The 27090-nt window shown below is 43.2% G+C and overlaps 2 protein-coding genes across 11 annotated transcripts in view; one reads left to right on the top strand and one right to left on the bottom strand.

Moving 5' to 3' along the window:
* Positions 1-10169, top strand: part of LRCH1 (leucine rich repeats and calponin homology domain containing 1) — a 135606-nt gene extending 125437 nt beyond the window's left edge. For 5 of the 8 annotated variants that reach the window (XR_004409085.2, XR_004409084.2, XR_004409088.2 and 2 more), the window contains one exon: positions 7543-7747. Coding sequence is in view for 3 of the 8 variants with exons in the window: in XM_033006641.2 (XP_032862532.2) it covers positions 7543-7656 (114 nt within the window). In the remaining 5 variants the exon portion in view is untranslated. Of the gene's footprint in view, positions 1-7542 lie in introns of all 8 variants that reach the window. The other 3 variants (XM_033006641.2, XM_033006645.2, XM_033006643.2) reach the window with 1 other exon arrangement.
* Positions 2196-26021, bottom strand: ESD (esterase D). Of its 3 annotated transcripts, XR_006166809.1 has the most exons (10): positions 25826-26021; positions 24725-24800; positions 23700-23788; positions 21842-21940; positions 19014-19138; positions 17879-17998; positions 16313-16411; positions 14634-14801; positions 11355-13555; positions 2196-5665 (listed from the first exon to the last, which is right to left on the bottom strand). XR_006166809.1 is itself a non-coding variant. In XM_042806229.1 (9 exons), exons 2-9 carry the CDS (start codon positions 24790-24792, stop codon positions 13475-13477), a joined length of 849 nt encoding a protein of 282 aa, XP_042662163.1. In that variant the 5' UTR covers positions 24793-24800; positions 25707-25766; the 3' UTR covers positions 13333-13474. The 3 variants fall into 3 exon arrangements, 2 of the variants coding, with proteins under 2 accessions (XP_042662163.1, XP_042662162.1); XM_042806229.1 differs by lacking the exons at positions 2196-5665; positions 25826-26021 and adding an exon at positions 25707-25766 and having other exon boundaries at positions 13333-13555; XM_042806228.1 differs by lacking the exons at positions 2196-5665; positions 25826-26021 and adding an exon at positions 25360-25542 and having other exon boundaries at positions 13333-13555.
* Positions 26022-27090: the final 1069 nt, after the last annotated feature.

The raw sequence follows: 27090 nt of genomic DNA, 5'->3' as shown, positions 1-27090 counted from the left end.
ACTCCTGCTCCCATAAGTGGCAAACAGGTCTCCTGTCCACGCTTTGTGTTGTGCGCTACTGATGCAGTACCGTCTCACATGTGTGTTTGAACATTTTTTTGAAATTAGAAAACCGGGTGGTGGAAGCTGTTGCTACCATCCTACAGTGCACATCTGTCCCATTGTCTGACATGATGTCTGCTTACCCACTGTACCCAGTTGCTCTGGGAGGGAGGTGAGTGGTAGATGAGCGTGCTTCAGGAGTGGAAGTTCATGTCTTCAGTGGTTTTGAGTTTTACCAGGCGAGACACTGGGTGAGAAATTGAACTGCTGTTGTGTCAGTGTAGACCAGCTGAACATACCCCAGTCATAATGACACGGAACTCTCAAACTTGTCCAGTGTTTTAACTTTACGTATGCTTACCTTGCAAGCAGAGTTCTCTTTTAGTTACTTAGAGTACATTTGCTCACTCTTCTCAACGATGGCAATATTCAGTAATTAAAGTGTAACGTTACAAGTACTTTCTTAGAGAGTTGAAGCCACCTCAAACCTGACTGTGAAAAATGAACATACTTGCTTCATGACAAGCACAGCCTTGCACGAAGCTTACCCAATTTTGTATTGTTTCAGGTTGTTCTTGATAACACTTTCAAATACGCATAAATCTTGCAGGGAAAGGTATAATAAAACACACCCTTACATTTCTCTAAGTGTGCCTATAGTAAGGTTTCTCAGAATATATTTCAAACACAATGCAAATGTGCAGAATACCTGTCTGCCCATCCCTGAAGCCAGTGCTCCCACTTAAATGGGGAGGTGGAAACTGAAACGTAGATGTAGCTCATTAATCTTACTCCCGTGGGTGCTTTGCTAAATTCAGAGTCCCGGTTCTGTGCTGCTGTTCCTGTGGCTTTAGGACTTGGGAAATCAACAGTTCAACTGGCTGGTGGTTCTTCATTTTTAAGGATATCCCAATACTGAGAGATTCAGCTATATACAATTGGTGCTTCCTGCTCACAGCCAGTCACAGGGTTAAGCTGATGACCTCAGGTTTCAAACCAATGTACGTTGTAGTTCACCCACGTATTTGCTGGTAACATGAATCATATTTGCTCCCCCATTTCTTTCCCTATTCAGTTTTTTTTTTTTCCATTGCAATCAATGTTCATCAGAGATTTTCAAACCGTGATTTATTCTTAAATTGGTCTGCTGCAATCTGCACGGTGCCCATCATACTGATTTCTCATTTATCCTGTGGAGGTCATCTCATCCATACTGCAATAAATAATAAATACAAATTGGAGTGGATAGACACGCAGGTAAAATGGGTTTGCACTGGAATACAAGTGGCGTTTTGATGTGAGGATTTGGCTTTCTTTTTCCTTGAGCCAGAAAACGAAAATATTTTCAAGTGCAGTGTAATGCAGTGTAGTAGTCCTTCAGATGCCTCTTGTATATTAACAAGCTTTTACAGCTGGAAGCTGTGTACGGATCCCGTTGTGTTCCCAATAAGTTTTCTGAAAGTTGCACTTAACGTGAATGGGGATTGAATGAGACCTGAGCAAACATTCATTCCAGTTTCCTACTCCATATACATTAATAAATTTCCAAATTATTGCCACGTAATTGTTTTTTTGGACAAAAAGAGGTATCCTTAGCGTTTTCCTCCCGTTACCGAAAAATGAAAGCAGTCATATCTGCAGGGTTATTAAAAATGGTAGAGCAGGATGTATGAACCTTTGCTGTTTCTTTCGTTTCTAGCACAGAAGCTGCATTATGCAGAAAGAGCAGTATAAAAATACCTTAAGATAATGACCCATTCTACTTTGATGACATACATTCCTTCACCTTATCTCTCAGAATTTAATGTCTCAGGTTATGGTATAATAGATATTTTCCCTGTAAGTATACATTTTCTCTTACTGTTCCGTGTCTGTCTGTCTGTATTAAGTTTTGTTCCTTCCAGTTTCAGGTCACTGTTTTCTTAGCATATTAGAATGAAACCCTGAGGCATCTCGGCAAAATATTTGGGCTACTTCTAAAATTTTATGGCTCAAGGCCCTAATTTGTAAAAGGGTCTGAAGCCCACCATCTGCAAATACAGTTTTGTAAATATTTTCAAGTTATTACATGTTCAGAAGATGCACATACTTAGACATCTAACTGGCAATGACTCCGAATACGGAATTGCAGCTGCAGTATTGAAGGTTTGGGGTTTGGTTTTTTTTTTTTTGTTTTTTTTTTTTTTGTTTGTTTTTTTTTTTTTGCTTTGGCAAATCTGGTCATAAGTGTATACTTTACAAAACATACTAATCTTTCCATTGGAAATTAAAAGCAAAAATTATTAAGTATACCTGTAGTCCGAATTACTGTGCTTTTTTTATCTACTACTCTTTTCTTTTGTACTTCAAATGGTATTTTCAGGGCATTCGGACACATACAGACATCAACAGTAATAGTAAATAAGGAAAATATATTTTGCATAATTTCAAATTGTCTTAGATATATGAAAAAATAAATATTTGCTGTAGTTTTTTCAACTCATCATGAAGAAAACTTGGCCTTGACCTAACAAAATTTCAAGGTTTTGTATGTTTGACAGAAGTTTGCTTAAACGTAAGGCCCTGATGTTTCTTTTTGTGACTTTCCCTTTCATAGTAGTTGGCTCCAGACATTAAACGATGAGCATTACATGGCCTTACTTTTTCAATTTGTCCTTGGAGAAACTACACATTCCGGTATTTCATTGTTCTATGAACATTTTATTTTTTTCCCTGTAGATCTGAAATCTCATATTCTACAAATACAAGGGAGAAAGGGAAAGGCTCTTGCCAAATTGTAGAATTCCATTGCTCTGTGTTTTTGCTAACAAATACAGTTAGGCCCTGCTCTTGTCGTGCCGTGGCCATTTCACTACATGCCCGTATGATATAATGGCAACAGTTACTTTTTTTTTTTTGAGAAATACTTACTGAATCTGAATTGCCAAGCTGCTTGCCCTAGCATAAACCGACTCAAACACTTGTCTTGACTTTGAAGTCACCCGATGTCAAAGAAAACAGAGAAGTGTGTGTCGTGTGTCACGGATCCTTGTGGGATTAGTGTCCTCGTGTGTCCCTGGTTTCCTTCTACACTTCTAACTCAGATGTTTTGCTCCAGGATTAGAAGCTTGCTCTGGCAAGCACATGCACGCGTGTGTGTCTGTGGGTGCACCTGTTGTACTGTCTTTTTGTGTTGCTTTGTGACTCAGCCTCCTGGCTCCTGCCTCCTTTTTGTGCCTCTTTTTTTTTGTTTTTTTTTTTTTTTTTTTTCTTCCCTCGTCAAAAGGAGCTTATTCCTCTGCTTCGTGATGAGTTTGAAAACCTCTTTATCCACTCAAAATGGCTATGTGACTGTAGACAGTGGTTGCTTGCAACTAGTAATTAAGTTCCTCTGTGTCCTTTGGGAGACAAGATGCGTACAAAATTTAGATCTTCAGTTTTGTAGTAGATAAAGAAGTGCGAGGTTTGTGCTGCTGTGGGTGGAGTGGCAGCCCTTCCCTCCACAATCGTTTGTAAAGATTTTTAGACTGGTCTTGAGAATTTAGTAGCCCGTTCTTCTGTCTGTCTTTCTGGGTTTTGTTCAGTGATGGTTTCGACAGGGGTATTTTTAGAGAGGTGATTCAGCCTACTGTATTGAAGTGTTCTGGGCTTAATGCTAATGTAAAAGGGACAGAAATCTTACCAGAAGTGGGGAGAAGTGGCTGAAGTTGAGTTTCCTCAGAGTCGTGGGCGAGTTGTTCTCTTGGTTGGTCAGGCATATTGTCTCAAAATGCCAGAATGTAAGAAGAGTTTTGAAATCTTCATGGCTCGGGGCTTCACAGCTGTCCCAGCAGTGGCTTCCCGATCGCAGCTGGGGCTGGTTAGAGGGAGGCAGAGGATGGAGAAGGGGCCGAGCTGCAGGACAGGACTGAGACACCTGGGATCTTGGCCCAAGGTAACTGCTGGTTACCGGGCAGAAAGCGGAGCGGATGGTCCCCGTGCTCTGGATTCCATCCTTGGCAGGATTGGATCTTTCTTATTCAGTGAAGAAGGCCATATATGACTCCAAAGCTGTGGTTTGGAAAGTGCGTGAGGCAGGGTCAACGAAAGCCATTTACAAAGCTTTGAAGATAGTGATTAGGGCTTGGGTAAGAGAATTGATTCGTGACACATGAAATTTGTAATTCTTAGGAGATGGCTTAGGCCGCCTTGTCGGTTTTTCTTATTCCTGGAACACAGTTACACAGTCCTTGTTATAGACCTCCCTAAATAGATTTCCTTGTATGCATCTTGTAAATGCAGCAGGGGGGGAGAGGTTGCCCTATACAAGCTGGATTGCTATACTGTATTTAAAAGAAAATGCATTGTCTCTAAAAGGAGACAAATTATATTGGATGAGGTTTTATATGGAATGGGGCATGCCCTCCTTTATGCTGTCAGTGAAAATGTAGCTGATAAACAGTTGCAAAGTTCCGATCAAGAATGCATGACAAAATAGTTATCCGAGTGATAGAAAGTGCTGTGAAAATGGTAAGTTTAGAATTTAATTTCTTCTAAAGGAAACGACCTGAACTGTGACTTTTTCAGCAAATTTGGCCTCAATAGAAAAATTGAGAATATTCTCAAACATAAACGTCTAGCAAGGTCAGTTGTTTTGGGGCTGGGTTTTTGGACTCAATCCCTGCCCTTCAGCCTTGCAACACTAATCACTTCAATTTTCAGATATTGGATTCAGCAGGCATTATTACTTAATGCCTTTTTGTCTGGTATGGAAAACTAATGAAAAATTGGCATGTTGTGGGCCACCAAAGCTGTGAGACGAGTCTGCTGTGCAAGGGCACCGGAAAGAAGTAGAAGAGAGTGGAGGGAATAACATTTCACTTCTGAGGTCTGATTTGCATTCTCAGCAAGCGAAATGAATAGAGTTTTTTTGAGAATGATCAGAATCAGAGTATTGTAGATTTTTGTAGTGTGGACTGCGGTCCCAAACCATTAGATTGGCAAAATATTTTTAACAAAAATCATACATTTGAGCTAGAAATGTTATGTTGGTTTTGTTTTCCCTTTTATTTGATATCACTCTCTCTACCTTCCTTTGTAGCTACTCTGGTGCTAATCAGGTGTCGATTTAGGAGATTGCATCCTAAGATATATTTATGTATTTTTCTGGAAAAAGACCTTCCAGAGGAATAATAGTTGGGGAGAGCTGTCTCTGACAGCTTTCGGGTCAGTATCTCAGTCAGAAGAACAAACAAGAGCGAACTGTGGAACTCGGTGTCTTAAATGACCAATTTGTAGGGCAGGTTTGGAATGGAAATCCGGGTGAGGAACTGGAATGGCTGCAAGGCGGGGGATGTTCCTTTGTGCTGGCTGGGCAAGCAGCTCTGTCAGAGAGGAGCCGGGAGCCGGCAGGAGTGGGAGGCAGTTGTCGCAGCCCTTTGGTCAACGTCAGTCAGAATCCACAAACTCAAGGGAAGTAGAAACTCAGCAAAAGGCCGGAACGTCGCAGCATCTTCCACGTGGAGAAATGTGTGTCGTCTGTCTCTTGCAGACCTACTCGTGTCAAACTCCTCGAAAATTGCCCGTTTGAACTTGTTTCTTGGGTCTGTGTGTGCAGAAGGAATCCACACTATTTGTTCTGGTGTTCTGGGCTACAGCCACAAACCTTAAAAAAAATTAATTACAAATTAAGTTTTAAAAAAAAAAATATCTTCTAAACATAATAGATATTAAAACATCTTAAGTTTTAAATGTCAAATGTAAACATAAAGTATAGAGAAATTAGTTATCAGGATCAGATGCTGTGAATAAAGCTTGGCTTTCCGTTTTTAGGTTCAGCAAGTTAGCAGTTTTTCTCTCGTTGAGGTTGGAACGGGGGGGCGGGGAACTTCACAAAAATTTAAGCAAGCCAAGTGTTGGTTGTGCATAAAGGAAAGACTCGTTAACAAAAGAAAGTCATAAACCTCAGAAGCAGCCGAGAGGCTGTTTAATACTGGTGCTATTCCGATGGGGCTGTGGCCCACTGGAGGAGATTTCCTGAGCAAAGACTGGACAACAGTGGAGTCAGATAAAAGCATTTAAACAAAGGTTCATAACGTGATAAAAACGGTGTTAATTGTTCTCGTAGGTACCAGTTCCAGCTCCATCATCCTGAATAATCAGTTTTAAGGGATCCTAGGGGTCAAGGAAGGGACTAGAGCTGAACAGAATGTGTCATGAGAAGAGAGGTGGAAGGGATTACTGATGTTTAAATTGCAGAGGCGATCAGTGTGAATGTGAGGAAGTGTGACAAAGGACCATGAACTGCAAAAAGGGAAGATAAGAGACCCTTAGCTGACATTACAGAGGGAAGAAGAATATTCCAGAGAAGACAGGCAGTTAACTAAAATATAATCTCAAATGCATCAGCAGTTTTAGAAGCTGGGAGGTTGTTGAACAGCTAAGAGGTTCAATGCTGAGAAGAACAATGCTCTCTTTCTAAAATAATCAGTAATCCCATGTTTGCTGATGGTCATGTACGGAAGGAGCAGAAGGTTAGGTGACAGAAATGGTGCCTTTTCCAACTTACAGCGATCTGATGCGCAGAGTTTGCGGACTCCATCAGCCAGACCCTGGATCCGTGTGTGTGTGTGTAATAGCGTTGTTTGGGGGGTTGTTGTTTTTGTTTTGTTTTGTTGTTTTTTTTCTATCTGTATATTTTTGTCATCTCACACTTTTGGCTTCTGTGTTGTGGCAGTAAGTCTCACAGTTGTAGTTATGGTTTATGTGATGTAGTCTAGCCTTTCCAGTTATTTTTGATAAACCTGCTGCCCGATTGCATAATTCCATGGATTTCCTTGACAGGAATACCCAGTTACGTGACGACTGGGGGTGTTTCTTGTTGCCTGTAGGGGATACAGTGTTTACTGCTTGACTGCCTTCTGGTGTAACAGCCTCTGTGGACAGGTTTCACCCTGGCCACGATTGCTGTGTCCTTACGGCGAAGAAAGTTGATTCCTGGATATTTCAAAATAAGCCGCTAATTATTCAGGGACGAAACGCTTTGCCGGTTGAACGCACAACATGACACGCACGTTTCTGTAAATGCTCATGAGTGGCTTCCAAGGTGCGTATCCTGGGACCGAGACCTACCAGTCTAGAGCTCAGTGGTAGAACTTTTTTTTGGACTGACAAAACCAGCCTTCCGTCCCTGAACTCGCTCACAGGGAGGAACGGGCCGATGCCACGTTACCTCACATCGTGGGTGAAGGCTCGGCGTGTACTGGTGGGGCCTCGCTCTTAGTTAAAACGTTTCCATACCGTAATGACCACAAAACCTGTTGGTTTCTGAGGCCCAGAATATTTCCAGATCTCTCAGTAATTCCTAGGTATAATGACAGCAAAATCAGAGACTTACTGTCCAAATCACAAGAAGTTCTGAGTTAAAATAGGAATGGGTTGTCGCTTGTTGGGCTTTGTTTTCCAACTGTGATCCTGTGAAGTGAGGTTTTGCAGCGAGTACTGACTATCCTAACCTTTACTCCTTTGTTTGTCTTTTTCTAGGAGAAGCTCTGCCTACCACATCACATCCTAGAAGAAAAGGGCTTGGTAAAAGTGAGCGTAACAGTTCAAGCATTACTAGATGTAACCACAGTGAAACAAGCTTTATTCACATGAAACTACTAATCTCTGCTGTTCCCAGCTCCACTGTGCCATCAAAGAATCAAAATACTGCCCATCTTTCCAAACTGCATTGGGGGGGGGGGGGGGGGGAAAAAAAAAAAAAAAAAAGCAGCAGTGTTTCAAGAGCATTCTTATACTTCTGATTTAAAAAATAATCTTTCAGACTGTACGTGTGCGTCGAACTACAAACCAGAAACTAAACAGAAACATTTTCTAGAGCAAATGGGCGCTTCACTGCTTTTGTAGCTCACTTTGTACAGTACTTACTGAACCAGCCACCTCTCTGCCACTCAAAAACGTGTGGAGTGCACAGCCGTCTTGCAGCAAGATACCTTCGTATTATTAAACTCAGAATCATTGTAATCGTTTGGGGGGGGAGGCAGGGAGAGTAAATATCAGACTTCTACCATCTTAGGGGGGTTTTTTTCTGCAGTTGCTTCAGGCTATTGCCTTTTAAAAATATCCAGACGTAAAATATTTATATAAATATTATTTATTAGTGAGTTGTTATTCATCCTTTGGATGCAAACTGTAAATTAGGAAACTGTATTTTATTACTGCTTTTTTGTGGTTAAACACTTTATTTTAATATAAATATTTAGTTATTTTTTATTCTACTTGGTGTGCAGTAGCTCTAGGTCTCCGTAAATTGTATTTTCTAATATGGAAGATAAAAAGCAAACAAAATAGGTGCTTTTATTAAAAGAACAGCTAGCTGGAATGGCATTCTTTATTTCTTGAATTTGTGGAACATTGGTAAAAATCTGTCTGCATTCCATTGAGTTTCCTACATTCCAGTAGCACCTTTCCCCCCACTAGACTCAATTGGCTGAAACCGAGAGCACACCCATTTTATTTGTATATAGCTGTTTAAAATAAAAATGAAAGATGTAAACTTGAAAAACAAATGTGAACAAATATTTTTGATTGCTTATTTTACTATGCACAAGACATTTAACTTTTGCCACAACAAAATGCGTGATGTGCGTTAGGATCATGTGTCTTGAACTATAATTTTGCACTGTAACTTGATTTCTTTGAAAGACTACAGCACTACAGAACAAAGAATAAAAAAAATAGCACAAGAACATTAACGAGATTTACCAGGTAGCCAAAAGATTTTAATTGTTTTCTTTAGGGATTCCTTCAAGAGGAGATGGCATTATTCAGATTGCCAGAGGCAGTCTTGGAGAGCTGATCTTCCAGGCCCAACCTGCTGGCTACCGTGCTTCTCCTTCTAGTCTCCATCGTTTTCCCACAGAATTAAGCACAATGTTCCGCAGTAAACGCTTGCAGGAGCAGACCTCTCATCCCACGTCAGCAATAGGAAATAAGGTTCTTTTTCTTATCACTACTTTAAAGAGATTTCCTTTTTTTTTTTTTTTTTTTTTTTGTGTTTTTGAAAGCATCATTTATTATTAAACCATCCCACGTTTTGGATCAAAAAGTTCCAGCCCAGCGATTCTCGCGGTACGTGGAACATCCATTTTTCTTTCAGAGGAGAAGCTAGTGATGGAACTTTGGGAAGCAGGACGGGAAAGCTGCAGGTGGTGAAGAGGCAAGGGGTCCGTGGTGCACACAGGCAGGTCGTTGGAAATGCGTAATGACAAAAAAAGAGGCAATGGGGTGGGAGGACTAAATATTTAAGGAAGAGGAGGCGGAGAGAACTATTGCGTAAAGACTTTGGGGAAGGCTGATGCAAAGTTGCAAGTAGTACATCGCCAGGCAGAGCTACACGCGCGTGCACACAGATGCTGCGTCGAGAACCACCAGTACTGCAATAGCACATTTTTAATGGTTAATGCAGTATTTGAATGCAGACTATGCGCTGTTATACCACAAATTGCCAAGGTGCTGGTATGTGCCGGCGGCGGCAGCATGTCAGGAGGAGGACAGTGGAGACAGTGAGACATACGGTGTGCGTGGAGTAGCCAGTTACTTCAACCAAAGCAAAAGCGTTTATTTTGTAGAGGGAACATTGACTCAAATTGTAATTTCCGATTGGCAGCTAGCATATTGTTTCCTACAAAATGTACTGTGCACTTTAACACTAAATTAAAAAAATGTATTTTAATATTTCACAGAGCTGCACAAATATCTGTTTTGTCGAAAAGCACGAGCAATGTAAAGAAAGTAAGTTTTCAAGTCAGAGTTTATCAAATTTTAAAAGCGTTCAAAGATCGAGTATAAAAAATAGGAATATTGATTTCTGCATCTTGAGGGATAAAATGCAGGTTTCCTGAGTATTTTTTTACAATGTATATATGGTAACATGAAGCTTTGTAATTATTATTTTGACAAATCTTGTTTTTTCATAATTAAAATTTTGGTTTTCTCCTGATAGTGTCTTTCAGTATTTGCTTGAAGTTGGCTGTAAATAAATAGCTCTAAGTATTTTGTAATACAGCTTTTTTTTATGCAGTCTTAACCTGTACGGCTAAAAAGAGAATCTTCATGAATCTTTGTACACTATTTATATGTGCAATAAAACATGCATGGCAAACCTATGATACCCTAAGAAGTGAACATAATGTCTATAGAAAATCTTGACGGTCGTTACAACTAAACTGTATCGTTTGTAGAAACCCTTGCAGGACTGCCCCTTGCCCGCCAGCTCCTTGTCAAAGACGTGGTGTTTGGCGAGCGTTCGGCATGACGCCGTGAGGCGAATAAAGGGATTTTACAGCTCCAGCTGGTGACTGTTGAGTTGCCGCTTCCCGCAGCTTTGCTGCTCCCCTTGCTCGAGCTCTCCCGCCGCTCCTTCAGGCAACAGGCGGCGCTGGAAGGAACTTCCAGGGCTGGGTGAGCCCCGGGGGGCTCAGCTCAGGGAGGAGGGCAGCTCCACCTACGCGGTGTCCCGATTCCCACTTCTCTGCACCGTGCAGCTGCTTTTTATTTATTTATTTTTTTAAAACCCCTCCCTGCCCTTCTTCTGAAATGCAGAGCTGCTTCCGCAAGCTTTTCCTTCAGCAACCAAAAGCTGATGATTTCTTATTGCCTGGATTGACCAGGATAAACGCGGCAGCGCTTCCTGGCCCCGGGGGGGACAGGGCTGGGCCAAGCTGCTTTGCCCTTCTCCTGTCTCTGCAGAAACACGTGGTAGGGACTACTGCTTGTACATCCCATCATACAGCCTTCTCCTTCCCGTGCAGCTTCTGAAGTCATTTAAGTGCAGATGCTGCTGTTTTACCAATTTCTCTAAACGAAATTTCTCTAAACGAAGCATCTTTACCTTAACCGGGTGGTTTTATGGCTGTATTTGTTCACTTGTAGTAGTAGATTGTGGAAGGAGAGGACCTTGCTGCAGTAACCTCCTGGGGAGATCCTGCCAAGGAAGCGTGAGCGCCCAGCCCGCTGCGTCCGAATCGGCGCGATTTCGGGCGGAGGAGTCCTGCAGCCCTCCTCGGGCCGGAGCCCGCCCAGCACCAACAGCCTCCCGGGTTTCAAACCGAGGTGGCGCGGGGACGCTCGGCGCCTGCACGACCCCGTCAGGCGAGCCCAGGGCCATCACCTCGGGGGTCGGCGTCGTCCCGCACCTGCAGCCTGTGGGCAAGGGCAGTTCAAGGGCCTCTTTCCTGCTCAAGCCTCTGGCACCAGTTTTCTAAGAACTCGGGGCAGTTTCTATAAAGCCCTGAGGTTGCTGACTTCCTGAAGCAAGGCCGGGGACTCACGAGAGCCTGTTAGATGCTTACCCGAATCTGCTGCCGCGCACAAGCCGAGGCAGCTGAAGTCCCTCTCAAGGAGGAAGGCAGCGGTGGATGTAAATACTCGGCTTTATCAAGAAAGCAACCAGGGTGGGAGGACAGTCAGTTCTCAGGAGCGCCAAGCGGACGACGGGACAGGTATTTTCAGCTCCCAAATTGTACCTGGGCAGTTGTTTGGGGAAGCTGATATAACTGATCTCCTGCTAGACTGTAAATTAAAGAGAACGGGCAATAAAGCTCCCCACAACCACCCACAGTATAATGAGAAACTCAGAAGTTTGCCATGTAAATTTATCATGTAGGAAAGAGGGTGTTTCCCCCCCACTTTCTACCATTAACCCAGCAGCTTTAAAATGGCAAATTACAGGGTTAAACCTGCTTTCTCCTCTCCTCTAATATAACACGTAGGTGCATAGAATCCCGTCAGGGAATGAAAAAAAACAGCATGCCCCCCTTGCCCTTACCTACAATTTTCAGAATGCACTGGGCAAAAAAAAAAAAAACCATTCCTAGCTTTGACAAGATAACAAATGGAAATGTTTAGCATTAGAAGTACCTGCGGCAAGCGGAACACCCCGACTCCACTGCTACGCTGTTTGTAGTACTGGGCACAAGGCTGCAGTACCAGCACAGCACGCTTCTGCTCCAGCCCAGTGCTGCCTACAGCCCACTAATTAATTTTCCCCCGGCTGCTGAGGAAGTAGGAGAGGAACAGTTAGAAGCTGCCACACATTAAAACAAGCTTTTGAGCCGATTTTACTGTTGTGGGAGCGGGAAAATCAAAATGTTTAACAATTGTGGCTTAAAATTTTTATGTCAGTGCCCCGCTTTATAAGAAAGGAAGAGTTGGGGTCTGTTGGAAATCCAGTGTGGAAAAAGTGCTGTCAGCATTTCAGAGAACTCTTGCAAGTCGTATCTTCCCAGCCTCCTAAGCTTGCTTCAGAAATCGGTAGGTGCAAGATTGGTAACAGTCAGTACAGAATTTAAGCCTGTCACCAGCAACAGAGACCTAAGTTCCCAGCATCGATCTCCCTGCAGCCAGGAATTTCGGAGGGGCCGGAGAAACAGGAGAGTGTTCAGCATTGCTTAGGAAAGCAAACAATCCTACAGCTACCCTCCTATTTCCTCTGGCAAGAGCGAGTCAAGGTCTGAGCAACGATGCAGGTTCAGCTGACCCAAGGGAAAGCAGATTTTACAAGCGATGGCTTGAACAGAAGATAAGCAGCTCCCTGGGACAACCTGTGGTTTTGCCCCACACAAGGTAGCTGGCAGAATTACACCAATGGGAACTTGGAGATCTACAACTGACAGGCCTAAATTCTGCCAGCTTCTGTAGAACTGGCGCGCGAGTTTTCAACAACGCGACGTCAGATCACCGATCGACAGGGATTGCTTTTTTTCCCGATCTATTTATCAGTTCCCCCTCAGTCCTGTTAAGTCCGAGAAACCCAGAAACACAGCATAAACCTTTCACACTCAGCAACGATCAAAGGCAAGTGGAGAGAAAAAACCCACCTCCTTTACTAGCGCCTGCTTCCTTCACGTGGTTTACTCCAGATTATTCGTTTGATGTTAATAGCGCACAGGACAGCAAACCGCTCCGCACGTCTGTGTTCTCCACCACGCTTTGTCCTTGGAATGTATTCTGGCAGGCCAAGGAAAAACACCACAACCACCTCAGATTAATTAAGTAGCTTGATTGGTTGTGCCACCAACCACTTCCTTCAGCATCCGGTGACGAAACGAACCCCGGTATTTAATTAGCTGAAGAGGCACGCTGTTGCTATTCACAGTCTGCACTAAGAACCATCCTGAGGTCCCAAGGACATACCGACCTTCACCGTCTGAAACAAACTCATCTGCTAATTTTCACTTTGACCTAGAATGCTGCATGCACCCTCACGGTGTTGGGAGTGTTTCTGAAGCACGCAGGGATGTTCAAAATACTTACTCTAAAGCACGCACATCAAATTAAGTGGGACCTTTATTTTTCTTAGCGGTACAACCAGAAGAGCTCCATTTTACAGATGCTACCTCAGCGAATGATTTTTCAGTTCACCTCTATCCCTTGATTCATATTGGACAGACGACTGTCACCTCCAAATGGGTCAAGCGTTGAGGTATTTTGCATGGTGTTTGATGTGGTCATTAATAAACGTAGCAATGAAAAAATAGCTGTGATCATAACCCTGGAAAAGAACAACAAAAAAAGAAATCAGCAAATACATATAGTTCATGATAAAGCAACCATGCTGAGGTCTTTTCTAGGAAAGTTAATGACTCTTCTGGTTTGAGCTGGTTTAAGAGATCGAAAATACCTGCACTATATATAAAAACTGTAAAGGATACATAACTAACAGGTTAAGTACAGGAGGCTAAGCAAACAAAGTACCTTAACTTGCCCTAATCTGGGCATTTAATTAGAGATGGGGAACAGCAAGTGTCAGCTGCAGCGCGGGACGCGGTCGGAGAAGCCTTCCCCTCCCTGGCACTGCCCGACTGGTCACGCCCAGGGTGTACGGGGAACACAGCCCGGGGCCCAGTTCCTGCCCCAGCCCTGTGCTACAATCACACGTAAACCTCTGCACTACTCTGTCAGCACGGACTGAATCTTCTCACGCGGGGTTTATGGTGAATTAGAGAGGAGAATCCCTCGTTCCCCACGGCCAGGCTCCTCCCCTGGGCTTGGCTTGAAGTTGTCAGTCACTTGCAAAGACCCCGGGTGCTCTCCGGCCAGCGCTGCGCCGGGTCACCGCGCTGCAGCAAAGGGCAATCCTTCTGCCTGGTCTTTCACTGAACCGAAGATCTGAGGTAGTTCCACACCTTTCCCCAGTTACACAAATGCGTACAAACTAAATCACAAAGTTTTAGGCTAACCACAATCCCCATGGTACAGAGAAGGAATCCAGCAAAAGTACATCCCTTCGCTTGTACAGTGACTGTGATGCTTATTAAGAAATGATTAATGCTCCTTCCTCAGCTGACCACCCGCAGCTTGAGTTACCAGCAACAGATGAATCTGTTAAAACTAAAATCATCACCCCCATCTAGTGGCGAAATGCAGCTGAACCCGATGGGTACTGCACTCCTTGGCAGCTGACATGAAGGAAAATGTCACTTCTCACCCTCTTCCCCACCCGGCCACGGACAGACTCACAGGTAAGTGAGAGCCACCCCATGAAGTGACACTCTCTTCACGACCTGCCACAAAGACCCCAAAATCACCAAGCAACAACCCAACACTCACGGATTGCAGAAGCAACTTGCCTGCTGCAGTCGAAAGACGACTGGGATTTTCTGCTCTGTGCAGGCAGCGATGAAGTTATCAGGCAGTAACTGGCCCGCTGAGAGGAACTGGTCATCTTTGCCTTGATCAATCAAGATATCCAGGCGAGAGTCTGGATAGGACTTCACAAGCTGTGTAGCATCGTATGCCTGCAGGAATAAAAGCGAAACAACATTCAGTTACGTGCGTTAGCCTGGGTCAGATTTGCCGACCGCAAGGAAAGAATGGCACAGGTGGAATAGTGGATGATACCGCTCAGGACACCAAATCGCACTTCGGAAAAGCGAAAAACTGGGCAAATTCCAGACAACTGAGAAGTAATACCCATGTTCTGAAAAGAGCAAATGGTATGATCTTAAGTAATTACCAAGTTGGCAGTTTGACATCATTTCTAGACCAAACAAAACATCAAGCCCGGGGCTAAATTCATACAGAATCGAAGAACGGCAACATAATCCAGTGCCAATTCACACGCTTGTACAGAAACCAGATCCTGCCAAAATAACTTGGTATCTTGATGTAACTTTTTTGGCAGCTAAAGTTCAAAACACCGCTGTAACACACGGCAATTTTAAGCGGAAATAATGGAAATCAGAGGTTGTATATCTGTGCAAAGGCAGGTCTAAGTCTATTCCTGATGCCTGGTCTACTGGACTGTGCTTGGAGAAGAGCTCCAAAGCAAGTTAAGGGGCCAGAAAACATTTTTTTTTTTTTTTTTCCAAACTAAATTGATTAGGTAAAGTGTAAGCAAGCTTAACTGGTGATTTTTAAGTATACAAACTATTAATAGCTGTGAAAGCAGCTAGAGCTCTCCATTCCTGTAATATTTTATTCAGACCTGGATGTCTTCCGAAGAGATAATTTAATCCAATTTACAAGGGATTTAGCTGCAGCTTGTGTTTACTTGCAAGGAAATCAGAGTACCTTGGGCACAATGATCCCTTCTAACCTCGTTCTAGGGATATGGTGCAATGTGCAGTGTTGAAGGGCTGAGATTAAAAATACAGAAGGGCTGCCCAAGTAATGCAGCAACATGCACGCAAAGATTTTTCTATCTTAAACCATTCACCTGTGACTACTTATATTTCAAAATGAGGGTCTTGGAGCTAAAACCTAACCTTCCCTAGTTTATTATCCTGTTCTATGGGATACCAATTTCCAAGGATCCAATGCGCTCCTCTGCTAGCTGCCTCCAACAGGCAGCCCAGCAGATGCCATGAGGCTCATCAGTCTCTGATCAGCTTGTAGCAGTCTCTCTTTTCGGGCTACTACAAAACCCAGCTGTTTTGTATACTGAGAACTGAGATTTTGAGAAACAGGCCAGAGCCTAACTCTCTTTTAAACCGCTCACTGCTTCCGTGCAGTGGAGAAAGTCTCAGACTGCTCATAATTCTTCTTAGCCCAGATTTAAAGATCTTCATAAAAAAGGGAGTCAATTTGATGAGAGCCTTCTATCTCATTACATGTGTTACAAGCACCATCAGGCAACAGCAAGTCATACCCACCAGACACACACAGTGCTTATCCACGCTTAGGGATATAGTGAAACAGCAGCACCAGCTCAGGAGCACCCCAGAGTTTTGTTCCAGACTCCCACAGCAACGTATCTACAGGTCACTTATTTGTGAGTTTTTAGAGGACTGTGAGTTGCAACACGTACCTCCCATTTGCTCACATCTGATCCCAGATATCCACCGAGGGCTTTCTTCCCCCACTGACACTGCATAGGGTTGCAGATAGGAGCAAATGCTGATACAGACTGTTTGGAAAGAAAGCAAGGAAAAAAAAAAGGTAGGCATGCATTAAGAGAAGTGATTTCTGCTAAGTAACAAGCAAACTAAAAGCCTTTTCAAAAATTGTTTTAAAGTTACTGCCAGAACCCAGGACTCCCCCAACAACCCTCTGAGGTGCCCTAACCATTACCCTACTTCCCTCTTATTTGTTCTTTCTAGCCCCACAGTTTTGCTTTCCTTTTTGCACATCAGCCAAGGCAGGGCTAGATGCTCCGTTCCTTTCCTTGTTGGGAGATGTTGGCTTGAATTCCCCTAGGCAGCAGAGAAGGGTCTCAAGTCTACTGTTGCCTCAGCAGGGTCAGAACGTGAGACCATTTCACCTCCAACTGGATTTTGGCAGAGCACAACAAAAGCCTGAGGCATGGGGCTGCTCTGACAGCCTAAGCATGCAAGAGCATCTCATGAACTTAGGTACCGCCAGGATTAGGGGTTAAGAAAAGTGAATTTCAGATCACAACTCCAGGTACTGGTGTCGAAGTCCAAGCCCTATTCTTACATTCTTCTTTTGGATCTGACTCTGGGAAATCAGTATTCCCACGCTTGTGTCTTGCAAAAAAGAGCAACAAACCATCTAAACCACTGCCAGTTCTTCTGGATTTTGGTATTTTCGATTTAATGTTTAATTCTTTTAGATGATACAGTTCACAGTTAAGTGCCAACAGTAAAAATGGAAATGTTTGAACTACTCGCTCCAGAAGATAAAACGGAGAGAGAAAAATAAAGCTTTATCTTACATTCGGCTCAATTATAACATCAAGCTAATGACACTAAGCAAACATTAGGCTCTTTTCAAAAATGCAGTTCCCTTTTTGCAGCAGCTGACCAAAAAGTGTGCGCAGGGCCAGGACAGCCCATAAAGCACTGATCCACAAAGGCAGAGCCCCTTATCTCTCAAACACCAGTGCCTGATTCTCCCTCAGAAATGCATTTTACACAAGCGTATCTCCAAAGAGAACAACGAAATTCATCTCAGCCTTCATGAGTATAAAGGAAAGGCAAAGCAGTTCCATCGTGTTTGGTTGAGATTCAAGCAGAATACAAATTAACGCAACTTCAGCTACCTCAGATACTCCAAAAATCAATCTTTAGGAAAGCTGACATGCAAACCTCGGCAGGGGGGAAAAGAAGCCGGGGGGGGGGGGGGGGGGGATGTCCTCCAAACAAAAAGCTGTAGCATCATTTAAAAGAAACTGAACTTTTTTAAACTTCTAAAATTCGCAGATTTTTTTTTTTAATTTCACTGATACTCACATTCCAGAGTGGTGTTTCTGGCAGTTTTCCATATTCTAACTAGGTATCAATGAACTGCTACAACTACAACTATTTATACATTTAATGCTATAACAGAACTTGGTATTGTGTTTTCTTTCTTCACTTCTATAGAAATCTGTATAAGCCTTAGTATACCTTATATAAGCTGTATTATATCTTACTTTGTATTTTCCAGGATTCTTTAGAGCAAGAATAAGAGCTCCATGTCCTCCCATGGAATGCCCAAAAATAGACATCCGTTCAGGGTCAGTTGGAAAATTGGCATTTATTAGTTTAGGCAGCTGTAAAGGAACAACAGTGTAATAAAAACGTTAAAGCACCTTCAGAATGTTTAGGAAGAATAGCACACAAATAACTAATGTGTTTTAATGCCAGGAAGCCACTGAAACCAAAGGAACATCTTTGGTTCTAGCCCGAAATTTGTGATCATGGCACGAAAGCAATTGGAATGAGACTGTAAAATCAAAAGAAAACAATTAATCTGATAATAAGTAACTCAAAGTACCTCTATAGAAACCTAGCATAAAACTGTAACAAAAGATGTGGGAATTTCCTAATAAACATAGTCTTCTTTTAATAGATACATAAATATGTATATGCTCCTGTAAGTGACCAGAAGGGCAAATTGTCCATGGGAGATGACTTGCTCCCCATATTCCCATCAATTTCAGATTTAATCCAGACCACAAGAACCACATGCAGAGCACGCTGGACACTCACCTTTCCACTATGTATCTCAAGGGTCTACTTTTACATCCAGTTAAAGAAAACAGAAACAAAACTACCACCCCGCTCTCCCAAGACAGGCAGTGAGAACAGTCTAACCGAGCAATACAGCTCAAGTACTGGCGCAGTGAAACGCAGCGGGTTGTTTCAGAAGCAGAAGAGCAGAGATTTTACAAGAGCAGAGACTGCACAACTAACAAATCAAGATTAGAAGCGCAGGCCATGCCCGTGGCATCTCTGGCAGGAAAGCAGACTCAAGGAGCTCCTGCTTAAGCCCTGCCAGGTGTTATTATCTCTGTGCTGTGATTCACTCCCTCCTCAGTTCTACGACGGTAACTGCTTGGTGAGGGAAGGCCTAAAAGCTAGATAAATCCAAGCACTGAAATAATCCAGGATTTTAAAAGAAATAATAAATTATTTTTATAAGGGAGGAAAGCAAGAAAACGACAAACCATCTATAGGCTATTAAGATCACCTTAAGTAAGCTTTGGTGCTAGGAACAAAGAACATGACTGAACCCCACCCCTTATCTTACCCAACACCACCAGGAGAACCCAGCAGCAAAGTTACCTCATCCTTTATGTAGGAATACATCCTATAGTTTGTTTTCCAAGGATCTTCAGTGGCATCCACATAAAAACCAGCACCGGTGCCAAAATCCCAGCTTTCATCTTCCCCTTCGATATTGCAGCCACCTACCATGAAAATTCTTTCTATAGTTACTGTAAGCCTTTCCTTCACTACATGTTCAGAATTGAAGAGCCTGCCATACAAATCAGCGACTCGGGACGTGAGCTTCTCAATCAACAAGTCTCTATGACGATTCAGATTTTCATTCATTAGTACAGTGCTTTCAAGTGCTATTTCAACAATGCTTTCAAAATGCCACTTACGTGTTACCTACAGATACATCCGACTGACAACTTGTTTCAGTATCCCTTCATAAATAAACATAACATACAGATCTCTCCTAAACTAAATCTGTAAAGCTTTGTCCGATTTACCCAAGGACTTATTCAAAAGCCGGCACTTGTAATTGCTGCTATCAGCTTAATTCAGTTACTAGACCTCATCCTGTCAAGTACAAGAAATTATGTGAGAAACAGAAACCGTGCAAAATTTTCTTTCCCCCAAGACAGAACCACATATCACCAAATGGTGTGTCCAGAGCAGTTTATGTGCTTCAAATAATGTCTGCTACACCTCCTTTTTTCAGATTCAACGGCATAATAACATTTACTGTTCCTATCATTTTTAAGTTTAGAACTCTACTTTTTCTGCAATTCATTTCATTGCTCCCACCTATAACTCCCCACAAAACTTCAGTAATGTCTTCTTTGAGTAACTGCAGGGTTGTATCCTCTTTTCCAAGGCTACACTTTCAAACTAAATTTGCAGATGTCTCCTTGAAAGTCAATACATCACATCCAGTGCTCTCTTACTCTTCCTTTGATTAGCCTGTGATTTACCGGCTCGGTTTGGAGAACAGAATGTAATATTTCAAGGTATATGTGACAGGAAATAATGGCCTTCCTTTCTTCAAAACTTCTTAGTTTCTGCAATCCAAAATTACATGGGCTTTCACCACCATCAGATTACACTGCAAACCCATGTGTAATTTGGCAGTCCCCGAAAATTTGTGCAGATACCTGCCACCCTATCACAGTGTGAAATCAGATTTTAACAAGGATCAAAGTTGAGTTTGCTCCAGTGACGTGGCCTTGGACACTGAGTGATTTTGTTACTTAACAGTCCAAAAGTCACAAGGACTGGGGTTGCTTACCCAACAAGTTGGATATAAAGTCTACTTCCAGTCCCTCAGAGATACACAAAAACTCAGAAAGTTCTGCCAGGCAATGAAGGCAATGCCGATTCTGCTAAAAGAAACTTAAAGAAAGCCTTGAAAAAAGAAACTTGAAAAGGAACCTGCAAAGTTCTGCTCAACACATCTGCCTGGAAAAGCAAACCCCTACAAAGAGGGAAAAGTAAAGTCTATCAGGGCCTGATAGAGGGTCTGTAATGACAGGTATTTCATATTTTCATGCAGTCTTTTCCCCTGTCCAGATACATCCCCTAGCTCCTGGAAGACAATTCTCATGTAGTCGTAACTATATGTTTAAAAAATAGATATAAGCCTTTTCACTACCCATGCTTAGATCTCTTAGTTTGTGATTACATTTGAACCGCTCTTCACTTGTTTCTCCAGACAGCTCAAAGAGATTTAAGGACATTTGGGGTCTCTGAGCTAAAGTCTAAGAGTATAATATGAAACACATACTGAAGTTCATCTAAATAGCAGAGCAATCCTGATCACCTGTTAGACTAAAAAGCAAGAGAGAAGCTGCAAAGAGGGTTTTTACAGAAAATGGACAAAGCAATGAACTATGCAAATGCAGTTACACACCGGGAGAGACAGCTTACACAGACAACACTAAAAACAAGTCCCAGCAAAATTACCCAATGGGCATAATGCAAAGACTAGTTGCCCATCTGTAGTCTGCAGCAAACAGCAACAATGAAGTGTAAAGTTCATTAATACAGAAGTTTTGCTCTTCTGTTCCTCTTCTTCACTAGAAACATGCGTCTGTTCTTCGACCTGACACAACTTTCAAAACCTAGATCTGAAAAATATTTTCTGGAAAGAACATCGCTTCATTCCCATATTACTTCTGTTCAGATCTGACCCACTACAGCCTGGGAAATATTAGAAGACTGCCACTTTTGTATACAGCACCCATGAGACTTTAGAAGAATCCAGCAAATTCTAAACATAATACACTGAATCCCCAAAAGACTGTCTTTCCAGTAACTGCAGACCCACCATTTTCAGGTTTCCCATACCACACACAAGCTCAACCTTATACAAATAACAGCACATCATTTTAAAAAACTGTTCATCAGTAGTCTATTGCAGCTGCAGGGAGGGGGGAAGGATTTCTGGATTGCTTTTCTAAGTATTAGAATCCCCTGGAGACATGTATTTAATTGGCTTTAGAAGACAGAATACAACAAAGAATAAACATTACATTGCCATGTGACAACACCGTTCTGCAGATTTTGTAAAGTCTCAGCAAGCCACAAAGTGTAGGCAAGTGTCTCTGATGGCACGTGCCTCTTGTTGTCCTTTTCTTCCCTCTGCTCCTTCATGCTGAACTCAGTGGCCCCTTTGTTCTAGTTTTAGTGCCATGACAGCAAGAGTTTCAGATGTCAAACCTTCACTACCACATTATTCAGAATACAGACAATATAATCTAGCAAACAATGCAAGATACAGAGGTGAGGTCACATTCTGACTCCAGTGGGCAACACACTGTAGCAAACTGCAGCACTCTGTTCTTTGAGGATAAAGGCAGTGTACTTCAGCGTAACGACCGTTATCGTGTCTTGTTAAAACTTACGTGGGCTTGTGTCTGGCGCAACTACAATAAGGCCATGTTCAGCTGCAGCTTGGTGAAAACCAGCTTTCGTTATAAAATTCTGTTCTGTGCAAGTTAACCCTAGAGAAATACAAATATCACTGGTTACACATTGCTCACAGCACACCAGTTTCAAAACCTCTTTGACAGAAAAGGTTTTGAATAAACAAGAGGGATTCCCATCTCCATGAAGGTGGAAAAGTCTTTTCAACAAGACTTAATAATCCACAGAAACACAGTTGCACTTTCACATCTAGTCAGGCTAACATTTAATCAAAACCAAGTCACTATGTATCCTGTACCCCCCTGAGCACCTACCCATGTGGCATATCGAGTTTCCTCAAGTACTGTGTATTTAAATCCACCGACTACAGGCACTGCTGCTAAGGTTAACATCGTTAACTTCTGATCTAACCCTGAAACTGCATTTCGATCTCCACCACCGTTTCAGCCGTTTGCATTACAGAATTATACATGTGGTCTGACAAATCCTACATCCTTCAGACAGGATAAAGGGCCGTAAGCACTCTGGCTCCAAAACCCACAGCAATCCATTTTCTTTTGTACTGTGGCAGGCCCAACTGAAGTCCAATTGCAAATAAATGATACTACACACCAATATCTCAATTTTTCTTCACTGTGCTATTTGAGAGGGGTTAATGATTCTAGTTTTCCCTCAGGACAAGTTCCAAATAACCTAATTTGACTGACACGCTAGCCAAGACAGCATAGTTTAGATTCAAAAAATAAATGTGCTGCATGACCCAAAGCTCTTCACATGATTTTGATGCTTCCAACTTCAAGGGTAAACACTTTTACCCAGTTCAGTGTCATTCCACAAATCAGACCTATTAGCTATTTTGTGAAATGAATACATACAAGGAATATAGTCTCCACACTACCCGTCAGTTCTCCAACTTTCTTAACACAAGTCTCAATAAAACAACTCCTAAAATTACAGGACCGAGCTTCTGCTTTTCATTTTGAATAATAGGAAAAAAAAAAAAAAATCCTGGAGCCATCACAAACATAAATCTGACCACTTTGAAAGCAATGCTTAACATTATTTATCCACTTTTGATTCAAGACCCAGCTCTGTGGGAGATGGCAGGAATGGGCTGGAGGAACAAAGCCAGGATAACTGGGAACACATGTTTGCCCGTAGTCTCGTCCCAGCTTGCCTTACATCCAGCAAGACAGCAGCTGGACAGGACACCGCAGGGGCTGGAGAGATGAAGAAACGATGCTGTGGATGGGATAACTTCACTCCTGCCACACAACCCTCTTCAGCCCCTGGCCCTTTCTGATCCCACAGGGTTACCTCACTCCAGATGTGCTTGTGCCAGCGCAGCTAACAGCACCGCCCTTTCCAAGTTCACCAGTTGCTCGCCGCAAAATAGCACTCAGAATAATGTGGGGCCCAGAGGACAAACTTGCTGGCTCCCATGGGCTGGATTTTACCCCCTATCCTGTTAGCTGAAGCAGTCTGTCATAGACAGAGGGAAGCAGGTGGTGTCCCAATGGGAAGGCCTTGCAGGAAACCCTTTAAATATATATGTTTTAGAACAAAAAGTATGTACATTTTAGAAAGAAAGGGTAGAACATTTTGAACATTGAGTATTTTAGAACACAGGCTGGTAGGCTACCCCCTCTGGCCATCTGCATTCAACTTTACCACAACACACTCAAAAGTAAACGTGTATTCCAGAAGATAATCTTTTGTAGGATGCAAGAGCTGCCACTGTAGTACCTCTACATCAAGTTTTCAGTAACTGTAGAGCAGTAGTTTAAACATGCTTAAAATTCTATTTTTTAAGTTACTAAAACTCATGTTACTTACCTGAGAGCCAATACAGCACAGGACACTTTCCAGTTTCTGCTTTTGGAGGCAAGTAGATTCCAAATTTCATTTTGCATTTTAGCTCTGCACTGTATTAATAAAATACTCCTTGTTATCACCAGTACTTAATTAGCAAGGTCATTAACGTTAAAAAAAGAAAATTAAATTTCGTTCAAAGGGAGACTTGGTCAGTGAATTATAACATCTAAGTTAAATAAAGTCAAAAGCTATTGCAAAACTCAGCTTTAGCCTCTTGAATTGACAACAGCTAACCTTCCCACCTTGTTCTGAATACACTTAAAACAGACACAAATAAGCCACACTTTTGCAGAGCTGCTATCCAGGAACAGTTTGAAAATTGAATTTTGAACCCCAGAAATATTAATCTTGAGCTTTGTCTATTAAATTGGAAAGTAATTTTTACTGAAGAACACATCCACATAACTTCCAGAACATGCTGCACAGTGTGCACCAGCAAGAGACGTTTTCATTCTGCTAAGTCTACAGACTAACCGATTGTCCAATTAATACTAAAGCCTAAAATTGTCAATAAAAGCTTATGTAAGCATAACTAGTGATTTTTTTTTTCCTTTGGATCAAATGACAAAAAACAAATGTTTTTCTGTTTACCTTCCTCACACAAAAAACTATCTACTGGGTCTGTCTGCTCACAGAGTTTTATGAGTGTATGGAATTGAAATGTCCAGCAGAGTGAATGGAACTTTGTACAGACGGCATTTCTCTGTGCTGCAAACAGGACAACCCAAAGTAATGGAGCTTCACCTTCAAAGGTAAAAATACTGGCTTCCCATCCCAGATCTGCAGCACTAAGTTTACTAAACACGTTAAACATTAACACAGAAATACAAGAACACAGCCAAAGCAGCACCAGACAGCATTCCTTAGTGAAATATATATATTAGTGAGATCACACCATTTTTCTGCAAACTGAGAACACTGGTAGCAATGACAGCATGGATTCACTGCCCCATGTTAAGCATCTGTGTTGTTTTTGTAGTGTTTACCTGTCATGTTCAAATACCTTCTGGAAACCCTCAAAGCATCTGTTGCTTGAAACCTGCTTCAGCGCCATGGTTTTAACTGCAACAAAAAGAAGCAAGTTAAATTTGAAAATAAAACATTCCTGGACTTATAGCAAGTTACGAGAACAGAAAAGTCAAATACAACTTAAAGCATGTTTGTTTAATGCCACAATGCTTCAGAAGAAAGAACCTCCTGCAAACATTCTGATCTTTCACGAAGTTTCTATTGCCCCAAAGAAATGGAGGGGAGGGGGAAACAACTCCTGCAAGCAGAACTGCCAATGCCTTCCTGCTTTCCTGCAGACCCAAATCTCCTAATCACCTCTGCCTCTGCAGTAACCACAGCTCACGCTTTGTCTACCCCAAAGTCACGGAGTCCTGGGAGTTTTAAAACAGCTGGGAGTGGACTCATAGCAAATGTAGCAAAAAAAAAAAAAAAGGTAAGGAAACTCAGGGCAGCTGACACCAATGCTGTCAGGTTGCACGGACAGGTAGGCAGCCAAAAGGGGTAGAGGCCTGATAGGTCGGCACACAAGAAAATCCCGAGGAGAAACCAGGTCACCTCGGGCCAGGTAACAAACGTTCAAAATGAAAACGCTTCCCTCCCCACCTCGTACCTCTGCGCTCCTCGGCTGCGCCGGGCAAGAAAACCCCCGCACCACGGACGGCCCTCAGGGCCTGTTGGTTGTCTTCGACCGCCCCCGTGGGGCTGCAGCCGAGGGGCGCCCACGCAGCGCTGCGTTAACACGGCAGCGCCCACCCAGGGGCCGCGGGAGCAGCGCCGAGGGCCCCGCCGCGGCTCGGCTCCCCCCCACCCCCGCCTCCCGCCATTTTTGTTTCCACACAACCAGCCCCGCCCGCTGCAACCACAGCGCTCTCCCGTACCTCCACCCTCACCCTCCCGCCTCCGGGCCTACCCCCCCCACACACACACACAAACACACAGGCAGCGATCGCTCCCCACCTCGGCCGCCCGCTGGCTGGGCCCGCAGGGGCCGCCGCCGCCCCGCTCTCCCCGCAGCCAGGCCGCGGCCCGCCCCGCGCTCCCCGCCCCGCCGCCCTTCCCTTCCCCCGTTCCCTCACCCGCCCCGGCCCAGCTCAACGGCCCGGCCCCCGCGGGGAGCTGGGGGTGCGGGTGTGCCGGGACTGTGGGAGCCGCGGGTGCTGCCTTCCTCCCTTCCTCCTCCGCTTCTCCAGCTCTTCCGCCCAGGGCCGGAGGGGAGCGGCAGCGTGCCTGCGGCCTTGGCGCCTTCCCGCCCCGCTGCTGCCGGAGGCCGCCTCCCCCGCTCCGAAGGAGAAAATCTGAACTCTAAAATGAAGAAAGAAAGAGCAACTTAATCCAGAGAATCTGGTAACAGTGAGCCAGCCGAAGCAGCAAGTATTTGTTAGGATTGTTCTTCCTCGACCACCAAGACCTCAAGAAAGTTGCTGAAGCGGCCAGAACTTGGACCCCCATATCATTACATTTTTAATGTTTTACCTCCCCTCAGCATTTTAGTGTTCTTCATAGCAGCTGCCACACGATGGACTCCTGATTTTATTGTAAAACCGAATCTAGTTTAGGTAGTTTTTGGCATAACGGCTCACTTGGGAGATCACAAAGCAAAGAAGATACTTGTCAATGTTTTTATCTTATTCATAGCCCAAATTCTTCCCACTTCCTGCTGTTAAAGGGTCTTTTTTTTTTTTTTTTTTTCTCCTTAAATTTTGCAGTTAAACATGCCCATTGGTTGCCAAAAAAGTGTCTGCAGTAAAGCACTCTCCCTCTTTTTAGTCTCGTACCATGTACTGCTTTAGCAGTAACTATTTTTGCCCATAATGTTTTGCAGTCTGATCATCTGCTACTTTGCCGAAGTGACAATAGTTCATTTCTATTTTCAATCCCTAGTTCGAGCAAGGCACGGTACCGACAACTTTGTCCCTCCGTTACTTTCTACTCTTTCCCAGCAGGTGCATTTGGACTGCAGCTGCTGGACGCTGGACCTGGGCCACCCATCCTGCCTTCCAGAGCAGCTTTCTTACCCTTCTCTACTTGGATATAGCTGGCACAAGTAGTCTGTCTCTGAGCTGTTTAAACTTTCTTATAGCACTTTTTGTTTTGCAAGCCTGGCATAATTTGCCATTAATCAAATTAAAATCTGTTTCTTCACTAATATTTCTCAAACACTCTTCAGGTTGCTCTTTACGTTTCTATCTGCGCGTTTTGTAGCTCTCTTAATGTCCTACTCTCACTAGCAAGATACTGCCCAGTTAGTTTGTTATTTGATCTAAACTTCATCCAGCCAGTTTTCTCTCTTATATATGTGTTCAGCTGTCATTGCACACGTCTCATTTTCCATGGTATCTGC

The sequence above is a fragment of the Tyto alba genome, unplaced genomic scaffold (genome assembly GCF_018691265.1).
Source record: "Tyto alba isolate M040663 unplaced genomic scaffold, T.alba_DEE_v4.0 Super-Scaffold_45, whole genome shotgun sequence".
NCBI classification, from domain to species: Eukaryota; Metazoa; Chordata; class Aves; order Strigiformes; family Tytonidae; genus Tyto; species Tyto alba.
Note: the sequence above shows the minus strand (reverse complement) of the source record. Positions and strands in the feature narration are given on the sequence as shown.

Excerpts from the sequence above, each read along its gene's own strand:
- ESD (XM_042806229.1), bottom strand. The coding sequence starts at position 24,792 with ATGGCGCTGAAGCAGGTTTCAAGCAACAGATGCTTTGAGGGTTTCCAG. Across the intron at positions 17,999-19,013 it reads ATTCCTACATAAAGGATGAG|CTGCCTAAACTAATAAATGC; the intron begins GTAACTTTGCTG and ends GTTCCTTTACAG. Across the intron at positions 14,802-16,312 it reads CAGATGTGAGCAAATGGGAG|GCATACGATGCTACACAGCT; the intron begins GTACGTGTTGCA and ends TTATTCCTGCAG.